The 12,082-nt window shown below is 47.7% G+C and overlaps 1 protein-coding gene across 1 annotated transcript in view; it reads right to left on the bottom strand.

Annotated features, from left to right (window-relative positions):
* LOC124794799 (zinc finger protein chinmo) overlaps nt 1-12,082 on the bottom strand; it is a 125,822-nt gene that overhangs the window by 101,810 nt on the left and 11,930 nt on the right. The window contains exon 3 of the mRNA XM_047258456.1: nt 10,963-11,180. Coding sequence (XP_047114412.1) covers nt 10,963-11,180 — 218 coding nt within the window. The remainder of the gene's footprint in view (nt 1-10,962; nt 11,181-12,082) is intronic.

Here is a 12,082-nt window from a genome sequence, read left to right as displayed (position 1 = left end):
GCAAAATCCCCACATTTATCTTGAATGCGTTTGACACAAAATAAAGGATTTGTGGCCTGCTCCATTCAGTTCTGGTACAGACCAGGTGTTAGGGGGAGGGTTTTGCTCATTGTCATCTAGTCCTGCATTCCTCCCACAGCGTGGCCAGGAGAGGAAAAACAATGGGATCGTATTTTGCTGCATCATACAAGGCCTTTCCAGTCAAAGAGACTGCTGGGGCCATGTGACCACCAGCGAGAGAAAGTTCAAGTCACTTCAAGTGTGAATTATCTGCCAGAGTGCTACCCACTTTGAACGATGGCTCTCCCTATGGGCGTCACCCGGCCACAGTAATGGCAACCTTGCCAGTAATCTGTTGCTGAGAGTCCCTGTGCCTCAGTCATGATGTGCATATACTCTACGGTATATGTGGGAAGTGCAATCCTTGCATAGTCAGGGGGGCTAACACACACACACACACACACACACACACACACACACACACACACACACACACACACACAATTGGGTGGCTACCAAGCAGGATTTTGGGTATACTACAACAACAAGAAGGGTGACAGTGTGGAATGGCGCAGAGGCACAGCATACACCACACAACCTGCACGACACACACTGCTGTAAAATTTGGAACAGATGGCAGGTCAAACCCAATAATGGAAACCATATAATCATTAATGGAAGGTGGTGATAGCACCAGCAGCAAAACTATGAATCAAGACCAAGAACGTGGCCCAATTCCAGGCATGGTCTCCACTGAAAGGACCATCTGACAAAAAAGTCAGAGGAGGTAACACATGGTCGACATGCAGATTTGCATCACAGAAAGAGGAAGTAGTGCTGCAAAGGCTAGGGCCCCGTGGCAGCCAAGCACATACTCACAAAAGAGTGGAGAGCCTCCTCGCTGTTTCTAATTGAAGTTCTGAACTTCCCTTATAGGAACGTTATTGGAATTATTTGCATTCCTGAGAAAAATCAGAGCATTTTGTTTTACAGAGTTAACTTGCATGGCTCTCAATAGTTGCAGGAAACGATATCAAGTTTAGACACAACTGCTGGATGCAGCTGGAAGCATTGGCTAATCAAAGCAACATTTAATTCATGTGATCAAACAATGGAAAATCCAAGATGGAATCTAACAATACCAGAGAAGAAAAGTTGCTACTCACTATACAGTGAACATGCTGAGTCGCGATAAGCACAACAAAAAGATTCACACAATTATAGCTTTCGGTCATTAAGGCCTTTGTCAGCAGTACACACACACACACACACACACACACACACACGCACGCACGTCTGCAGTCTCAGAGAACCGAAACCACACTGCAAGCAGCAGCACCAGTGCATGATGGGAGTGGCGACTGGGTGGGGTTTAAGGTGGAGGCTGGGGTGGGTGGTGGTGGTGGTGGTGGTGGTGGTGGTGTGTTGGAGCTTATGGACACTCACCATCGAGGTCATCAGCGCCCTGACACATATTAAAAGGAACGAATGTGGACAAACCTAAGCAAACTAAAGCACACACTCAAAGAAAGCAGGAAAAGAAGGAAAATGCTACATAAGAAAGTAAAACCTAAGGAAAGGGGAAACATAGCAACAAGAATGTCACAAGAAATTGTTATTGGCTGGCCACTTACATAAAATATGGGCGAGCTTGTCACACAGTGAGCAAATTAAAATCCTCTCCCTAAAATCTTTGTAAAAACATTTACAGGGCACAGAACTTTAAAACTTTAACCACATTCGTCCGAGTGTTGCCTAAAAGAGATGGCAGGTCTGCTGGCAAGTCAGCCGCGACCCGCTGGTCAGAAAATAAAACGCAATCCAATAAAACGTGGCGCACAGTGACCTGGACGCCGCAAGCACCACACATTGGAGGGTCCTCTCGCCGGAGCAGGAAGCCATGCGTCATAGGGCTGTGGCCTATTCGAAGCCGAGTGAGGAGAACCTCGTCCCGTCGATGGGGCTGAAAGGAAGTACACCACACACGCGTTGTGGGCTTGACTATACGGAGCTTATTGTCAGTCACTGCCAGCCACTCATCCTCCCACCGACACATGACCCGTGAGCTCAACAGCAAGGTGAGTGCGTGCAAGGGGATAGCACACTGAGATACTTGTGGGGCGAGACACGCCTCCTTGGCTGCGAGATCTGCCCTTTCATTCCCAGCAATGCCAACATGCCCCGGAACCCAGCAGAAAGCTACAACCTTCCCCAGTTGCTGTAGTCGGAGGAGGGCATCCTGGATGGTCTGAACGATTTTGTCTGCCGGATACAAACGTTGCAATGAGTAAAGGGCACTGAGTGAAACGGAACAGACAAGAAATTTAGGAGAGGAAGAATGTCTCATGTGCTCCAGTGCCCGCAAGATCGCAAACAATTCTGCATCAAAGACAGTAAAAGTCTGAGGCAGTCGGACCTTGAGGACACGATATGGAAAAACAACTGAGCAACCAACAAAAGCCCCCTGTTTCGACCCATCTGTAAAAACAGCTACATAGTCGTGGTGCTCAGATAAAATGGCAGAAAATGCTGCATTAAAAATGGTGGCAGGAGTGCAATCTCTCTTGTACTGCAACAAATCTAAAATCACTCCGGGCCTCTTCAGTAACCACGGTGGCAGGTGGTTAAAACCCAGGATTTGGGGTTGTAAAGACTCCACACCGAGGGACTCTAGTACACGTTGCACACGGATCCCAAACGGCAACGTAGCCCGGGGACGGCGGGAAAAAAGGCGGTCCAGAGGTGGATGGGCAACAAGATGGTGAGCAGGCGAGCTGGGAGCTGCAAGAAACTTACAAGCCTGGCGCACCAGCAGGAGCTGCCGCCGGATGGTAAGTGGCGGTTCGCCAGACTCAGCACAGAGGCTGGGTACGGGACTGGTCCAATAAGCACCTGTGGCCAGTTGGATCCCAGCATGGTGAGCAGCGTCAAGGATCCGCAAATAAGATGGCCTCGCTGACCCATATACTGTGCACCCATAGTCCAGCCGTGAACGCACAAAAGCTCCATAAAACTGAAGGAGACGCGCCCTGTCCGCGCCCCAAGACCTGTGGCTGAGGCACTTGAGGATGTTCAGTGCCTTCAGCATTCTGGCTTTCAAGTCACGTAGGTGTGGCAGCCATGACAACCTGGAGTCAAAAATTAGGCCCAGAAACCGCACTGTGTCTCTAAAATGTAGGACAGTATCCCCCATATGCAAGGCAGGCAAAGTAAAAAGATGACGAGAACGATTAAAATGAACACAAACACACTTATCGGTAGAAAACTGAAAACCCGTCTTTGCAGCCCACTCCTCTAACCGCCACACTGTTAGCTGCAACTGACGGCTCACGGTTGCAACACTGGAGGAGGAACAGAAAACAGCAAAGTCGTCCACAAATAAGGAGCACTGTACTGGACTCCTCACTGTAGACGTTATACTGTTGATGGCTATGGCAAAGAGGGTAACGCTTAAAACACTGCCCTGGGGGACACTGTTCTCTTGCTCAAAGCGATCAGACAGTGTGTTACCAACGCGGGTCCGAAAAAACTGCTGAGACAGGAAAGACCGAATGAAAATCGGGAGGCGGCCACGAAAGCCCCATTGATGCATTTGTGCAAGAATACAGTGTCTCCAAGTAGTATCATATGCCTTACTGATATCAAAGAAGATACCGATACAGTGATGCTGACGGAGAAAAGCCTGTTGAATAGCCGCCTCTAGGAGGGTCAGGTTGTCGACCGTGGACCGAAATTTTCGGAATCCACACTGAAAGCGGCTAAGGAGCTGTCTGATCTCTAACAGCCAGACCAGACGCCGGTTAACCACCCATTCCAGGGTCTTTCCGACACAGCTTGTCAAGGCGATACTACGATAACTACCGGGACATGTGCGGTCCTTTCCTGGTTTGAGGAGAGGGATGAGGATTGCCTCCCTCCACGAGGTGGGGAACACTCCTGTCTGCCATATGAGATTAAAACATTCGAGGAGGATTTCCTTTGACGTCGCTGGCAGATGTCGAAGCATGGAGTACCGGATGCGGTCGTAACCTGGTGCAGTGTCAGAAGTCTCAGTAAGTGCCGATTCAAGTTCCCACATGGAGAAAGGGGAATTGTAGGCCTCAGAACTGTTCAACCGAAAGTCCAAGGTCGGTCTTTCGACAGTCGCACGGTAGCGACGAAACGCTGGATCCTGATTTGCAGTGGCAGTACTTTGTGCAAAATGCTCTGCCAGCGTCTGAGCAATGGCTCTGGGTGTCGTTTGGAGGCATCCCTGGTTCAGGACAGCAGCTATTGGTAAACGGCTATGTTTACTGGAAATCCTCCAGATGGCTTCCCATACTCTTGTGGAACAAGTGGAACGGTTGATGGAGTCCAGGAACTCCAGCCATGACCTTTTCTTGTTCTCTTTAATGACACGGCGTGCCCTGGCTCTCGCGATTCAAAAGGCGGTAAGATTGACCGCTGTTGGGCAGCATTTAAATCGGCGAAGAGCCACACGCCTGTCCCGGATGGCTGAACGGCACTCTTCTGTCCACCAAGGTACAAGGCGCTGCTTAAGAGTGCCAGAAGACTGTGGTATGGACAGGTCAGCAGCATGATGGACCACAAGCGTAATGTGATCCACACATTCCTGTACGTTATTGTGGCGGTCAAAGACAGCCAACCGAGTGAACAGTGGCCAGTTAGCCCTGCCAATCATCCACAATGGTGGCCGCTGCCCCAGCAATACACCATGCAGGAGATGAATGCGGATAGGGAAGTGATCGCTGGAATGAAGGTCGTCAATGACCTCCCAAGTGAACAGAGTTGGTGAGAGTTGGAGAGCAGAAAGATAGGTCAATGGCTGAGAATGACCCTGTAGCAGTAGATAAATGAGTCGAAGTACCTGTGTTGAGGATGCACAACACTTGAGATGTTAGGAGGCTCTCCAAAATTCGACCTCGAGCGCAAAGAGAAGTGAAGCCCCACAGGACATGATGGGCATTGAAGTCTCCCAGGAGGAGTAATGGGCGGGGGAGTTGGTCGATAAGATTTGTGAGAGTGTCTAAGGTCATTGCATCCCATCCAGAGGGGGTAAATAAAGGGAGCAAACGGTAAGCCTCCGAGGTGAATGAATTTCAACTGCAACTGCTTGCAGGTCAGTATCCAGGGGGAGAGCAGAGGAGTGGTGGTCATTATTGACAAACACAGCGACTCCGCCTTTGGCCCTTTCTCCAGTCAGATCATCTTTGCAATATGACGTATAGCCCCTTAGTACAGGAGCATCAGATGGTTTTAAATGCGTTTCCTGTAAACACAAGCACAGGGGGCGTTGCCGTGCTAGGAGGTTCAGTTTCTCCACATGTGCCCGGAATCCATTCATGTTCCACTGTATAATGGGAGCCATCCATCAGGGTGGGAGTACCTTCATTTTCACTTTCTGTCGGGGAGGAGAGCCCACAACAGGTGGAGGCTCAGTTTTGGGGCGAGATGATTGCCCTAGTCTGACATCAACCTCCATCACCTCAGAAGAGGAGTCGAGAGAGACGTCAGAGAGAATGACATCCACATCAGGAGACTGTATAACTGCAGTCTCCTTTAGTGGGCGAGTCTTCACCTTTGTCTTTGGCTTCGATGTTCTGGCCTGAGGTGGCATTGGAGCCAAAACCTCAGAAGCAGTGGGGGTGTAGCAGCACTGGGCAGTGCACAAGACTGGACCCGGGAAGGGGCAGGAAGTCCCATGATGTCAGCTACCACGGCCTGGTCAGAAGGCCGGGGGGGAGCAGCAGGCTTCACAGGAACGGCAGCAGCACACGTACATTGACAAGCGCAGGTGCTAGTGCTGACAGTAGCAACCTCCGTTTGTGTAGCGGCATCGGTTTTCAAGACTGGTTGTTTGAGAACGGAAGAAAAGGAAGCAGCAAACGTGGGCGGCTGCATGGACTTGTAAATTTTCTTCGCCTCACTATACGGGATGCGTTTTGTAGTTTTTAGTTCCTGGATCTTCCGTTCCTCAAGGAAAACTCTGCGTTCCCTACTCCACACAGGGTGATCCCCAGAGCAGTTGACACACTTGGGAGGAGAGGGCAACCAACTCCATCATGGGCGGCTTTACTACAATTCCCGCAAGTGGCTTCCCCTCTACAGCCGAGAGTAGTGTGTCCAAAGTGTTGGCATTTAAAACACCGCATGGGGTTGGGGTAATAAGGCCGTACACTGAGACGTAGGAAACCTGCCTTCACATGCTCTGGCAATTTGGTGCTGTTAAATGTAAGGATAAATGAGTCAGTCTTTATGAGAGCACCATCCAGCCGTTTCATAATGTGTTGCGCGTCGACAATTCCTTCCCGGGACCATTCAGCCTTCAGTTCGTCTTGGGGAATGTCAACGAGATCTCTGCAAGTCACAACACCCTTGCTGTAGTTCAAGGTGTTGTGAAATTCAGTCTCTATCGCAAACTCCCCAAGAAATTGTGCCTTCTGAAGGTTCTGGACGTGCTGGAAGCTAGATGTTTCAACCAACAAGGTGCCATTTCGCAAGCGCTTTACAGATTTTAATGTGCCAGCAATACCTTCTAAGCCCTTCTGTATACAAAATGGCAAAACTTTTTCAAAACTCCCATCTTTTCTTTTAATTATGAAAAACACATTCTGCGAAGCAGCATGCGTTCTGTTACTACTACCTGAATCAGGAGGACTGGCTTCACGAGCCCTCTTGTTGGATTGGGTGTTAGAACCCACCAGCGGTCCACCCTTTCCGCTGGCAGGAGAAGAATAAAAGTTCGAGGTTTCCATCTTGGTTCCACGAGCAGCTAGGGAACTAGAAGTCCACCTAGACAGAGCCCCACGTGCCTAGGTAAGCCTTATACAACTGGGGTGCGGCAGGTGCCCCAGAGGATGCCCGCTTGCGACTGTTCCACCCCAACAGCCATGCATCTTGTAGGCGCGTAGCACACCGTAAGATTGAGGGGTTTTTATAAAGGTTTACCTTCCTCACAACCCAGGCGGTCAAGCCAAGATTACCATTCCCCGCAGCACACAACATTCCACCGCCGCGCCATGCGGTGGTCGCTGAAGCATGTCCGGGGGTTACAGTGACAGGAGACTGGCGGCGCTGACCAGTCCCCAGCTCAGGACCCAGGGGTCGCCAAGCCCGTACTCAGCAAATGAATGCTGAGCCCTGGGGGGGGGGGGGGGGGGGGGCTGGGGTGGGGAGGGGGAGGGATACTATGTTGGGAGTGGCAGACAGTGAAGTGTTTCAGTTTATATGGAGGGCATCCATTTCATTCTTTTCGTACTTTTCACGAGTATTTTGTTGTATTTTTGCGTAATTTTTCAGACGAAATTATACTTTCTTACGGAATTTTTCGCATTTTTGCACCACCTTGGATCCTTGCTCCTTCCATCTGCGTCAATACAGAAAAGTTTCCTTATCCCTAGGCGGATCCCAGTCCCACATAATGTTCTTGCATTGTTGCTTGGCTCATGAAATCCCCCCTAATGGCCTTAGCATCAAATTACCCATCTCTGGTTGCCACCCCTCCTTCCACAATGACCTCTACCTGTTCATGTTCCGCCAGTCCTTAGCCCTCACCAACATAGTCCTGCAAAACCATATCAAGCAAGCCCAATCCTACTTGCAATACCTTCTCTCCATCTGCAAAATTCTTCTGCTATGTAATTCCAAATTCCTGAAACCCGTAATACACATTGGAACTCTTGCCCTGCAGGAACTTCAGCAACATGCACAATGCCACTTCAAAAAGCTCTCCATCCTGCTCACCTCCTACTCCCGCCTCGGAGTACCACTGTCCACCACTTCTACAACAACCTCCAAACCTCCCCCACGGCCCCTCATAGCTGACAAACCCTGTCTCGCAGACCTACTACAATTGCCCCACCCTCCAAAACTCCTTCCCACCACCACACAGAACCCAGAACCTAAACAGACCTGCAACACAGTTATGAACCTTTCCTCCAGAAGTCTTAGTGCCACAGAGATATCAGTCCTTTCCAAAGGCCTCCCCTTTTGCCCCACAGCCAAATTCAACCATGCAGGACTAGTTAAAGACCTTCTCTCCTTCTCCCAGTCCCTACAGTGGAAACACATTTCGGCACCAACCCGACCAATCAGACTCAACCAAAGACCAATATTGAGCCTATTGTAACTCATTTCACTCCTCCATCCAACCGTGGTCCACCCGCACTGCCTCCAAACCACCCCCTATTAATTTTCCAGAACTTCTTAACCTCAAACCTTGCCTCACCATCATTCCCCAAATCCCTCAACATGTAAATTAACCTTACATCCGCAGAAAAATCCACAGTCCACCATCTAAAAACTGATCCTGACCTTATAATCCTACCTGCAGACAAAGGCTCCACCACCGTTGTTTTGAACCGCAAGGATTACGTGGAAGAAAGACTCCGCCAGCTGTCAGATACTTCCACCTACAAAACATGCCACAGTGATCCCATTCCGGTAATCCAGCAGGATCTCCAGTCACTACTCAAATCCAGAACCTCTCCCCAGAGTCCATCTCTCTACTTACCCCTACCACTCCCCGCACTCCCACCTTCTACAAGCTTCCTAAAGTCCATAAACCCAACCAACCAGGATGCCCCATTGTGGCCCGTTACTGTGCCCCCACTGAGAGAATCTCTGCTGTTGTAGACCAACACCTTCAACCTATTACCCAGAACCTATCCTCCTATATAAAAGATACCAACCATCTCCTCGACCGACTCTCCGAAGTTCCTGTGCCTTTACCACATGGTGCCCTGCTCGTCACTATTGATGCCACCTCCCTGTACACCAACATTCCTAATGCCCATGGCCTTACTGCTATCGAACACTACCTTTCCAGATGCCCTATGGATTCCAAACCAACAACCTCCTTCCTAGTCTCCATGACCAACTACATGCTCACCCACAATTACTTCTCCTTTGAACGCATTACCTACAAACAAATCCGCAGTACGGCTATGGGCACCCGCATGGCACCATACTATGCTAACCTATTCATGGGTCATCTAGAGGAATCCTTCCTAAAAACCCAGAATCCTAAACCCCTCACCTGGTTCAGATTCACTGATGACATCTTTGTATTCTGGATTGAAGGGTAGGACACCTTATTCACATTCCTCCCCCATTTGCTTCACCTGGTCCTACTCAACCCAGCAAGCCACCTTCCCAGATGTTGACCTCCACCTCAGAGATGGCTACATCAGTACCTCCGTCCACATCAGACCTACTAACCACCAGGAATACCTCCACGTCGACAGATGCCATCCATTCCATACCAAGAAGTCCTTTCCGTACAGCCTAGCCACCCAAGGTGGTCGCATCTGCAGTGACGAGCAGCCCCTCTCAAAACATACCAAAGGTCTCACTCAAGCCTTCACTGACCACAATTATCCTCCCACCCTTGTACAAAAACAAATCTCCCATGACTTATCTTTCCAGTCTCCCACCACCTCCCAAAGTCCCACAGTCCAGCCACAGAGGAGCAGTCCCCTCGTAACTCAGTACCATCCGGGACTGGAGCAACTGAATTACATTCTCCGCCAGGGTTTCGATTACCTCTCATCGTGCCCTGAAATGAGAAGGTCACCCCGCTATCCTTCCCACCCCTTCTACAGTGGTATTCCGCCGTCCACCGAACCTACACAATATACTCGTCCATCCTTACACAACCCCTTCTCCCAATCCTTTACCTCATGACTCATACCACTGTAATAGACCTAGGTGCAAGACCTGTCCCTTACATCCTCCTACCACCACCTGTCCCATCAAAGGCAGACTGTGAAACCAGTCATGTGATTTATAAGCTAAGCTGCAACCATTGTGCTGCATTCTATGTATGCATGACAACTAACAAGCTGTCTGTCCGCATAAATGGCCATCGACAAACTGTGGCCAAAAAACAAGTGGACCACCCTGTTGCTGAACACGCTGCCAAACATGATATCCCTCATCTCAATGACTGCTTTACAGCCTGTGCCATATGGATCCTTCCCACCAACACCAGCTTTTCTAAATTGCGTAGGTGGGAACTTTCCCTGCAATACATCCTACATTCCCGTAACCCTCCTGGCCCCAACCTTCGTTAGTCACTGTCCTTACCCACCCAGCCCCCTTCCCTGTTCTCATTCCAGTCTTTAATTTCTTTTCTTTTTATTTCTCTCCTTTCTGCTACTTAACGCCTCTCCCCCTTCACACCTTCTCTCCCGCCCTCCGTCTAAACTTCAACACTTCACTGTCCACCATTCCCACCATACTATCTCCCTCCCTCTCCCCGGCGCAGCCTCCTCCTTATCCCCATCCAGTCGCCACTCCCATCATGCACCGGTGCTGCTGTCGCAGTGTGGTTTCAGTTCTCCAAGACTGCAGATGTGTGTGCAAGTCGCATTTGTGTGTGTGTGTGTGTGTGTGTGTGTGTGTGTGTGTGTGTGCTGACAAAGGCCTTAATGGCCGAAAGCTATAATTGTGTGAATCTTTTTGTTGTGCCTATCGCAATTCAGCATCTCCGCTCTATGGTGAGTAGCAACTTTCCTTCTCTGGTTTAATTCATGTCACTGTTACAGAAAGTGGATTTTTCACACACTTTTTGTCACCAGCAAAATGTGTCGCATCTCTAATTTTCATTACTTAATATTTGGATTTTTTTATTTCATATGTTCCCCCACACTATTCAATATTCCTATTCCCATGTATTTTTTCTTGTTGCAAAATACAACAAAAAGAGTAATGGAAAAATGTGCCTGGGAATCACATGATACAAAAAAGGAGGTTACGAACAGCCTACACTATTTCACATACCGGTAAAGGTATTGTAAGCGATATTACTAAGTCAGTAACAACAAAATGAAAGTATAGTAGTGTAAAATACCTTAGAAATGGCTACTAATCTGAACATGTCCAAATTATTTAACTTCAGTATGTATCAGATAAGAATTTTTAGAAGTGTTTACACTACATCAGATACACTTGGAATCATACCTGCAAACATTCAGCTGCTTTCAAAAAGCTTGACAAGCTGTCCTGTGAAACGTGAACTTCACCTTTGTACATAAATTCTAGCAATGCTGACATATTTGAAGATGATGTGCCATCCAATATAACAAGGACACTCGGACATACTGGTGCTGTTTCAAAGAGATCCTGAAAGTGCTTGCTGCATGCTGCTAAGATCAATTTATGTGCTTTAAATGTGACACCTGTGTAAGAAAACAAAAGAAAAATTGACGAATATATTACTTGCTTACTGTGACACTTCTTGCTTTATAAAATACAGAACTTCAAAAATATGACATTTCATTACTGTAATTTTAAACATACTAATACAAAAGTAATTCAAATTTTTCTACTGTTGATATTCATATTTTAGTCCAAGGGTATACAGTGACATTCTATACACTACTTGAAATATAACAACTGTACACATTTATATAAATCCTGAAACAGAACACACCACTGAAGATAGGTCACTTTAACTTTTAGGCACAACTAAGCCAAAAATTATGAAACAGTTATGAAATCTGCAGTATTTTTTATTTACTTTCAGCTTCACCCAGTTGTTCCTGTTTTGGTAGGAAGATAAAGAGTTTAATGCCTGACAAATGTCTACAGTTAATTATTCACTCCGCAAGCCAACTTGCGGCGTTGGTAGAGGTACTTCTGGAACCACTGTCACTTCCCTTCTTTCTTATTCCACTCAAGAATTATGAGTGGGAAGAACAACTGCCAATAGACCCCTGCATAAGCTCTAATTTCTCGTATTTTCTCATAGTGGTGTTTTCGAGAGACACATATTGCATTACAGAAGACTGAATTCAGTATTTTTGTCTTCTGTCAGTCATATATCTTTATGGTACTAGTGTGGTCATCAAGTGACTGAACAAATGATTTTGTCCACTTACTGACTTTACATACAACGAAAACTTCTTAGAATTTTTTGCCAGTTCAGTTGGCGACATTTTATTTTCAGTCATCAAAGTTATTAGACAAAATGTTCTGTATTATCCTATAATCCCCTCCCCCTACACTCCTCTCTCATCGTTTACCGTAAACTGTTACAGATCAAAACAATATTTTTAAAAACGAACATCATTTTCATAAA

Source organism: Schistocerca piceifrons, chromosome 4 (genome assembly GCF_021461385.2).
Source record: "Schistocerca piceifrons isolate TAMUIC-IGC-003096 chromosome 4, iqSchPice1.1, whole genome shotgun sequence".
NCBI lineage: Eukaryota > Metazoa > Arthropoda > Insecta > Orthoptera > Acrididae > Schistocerca > Schistocerca piceifrons.
Note: the sequence above shows the minus strand (reverse complement) of the source record. Positions and strands in the feature narration are given on the sequence as shown.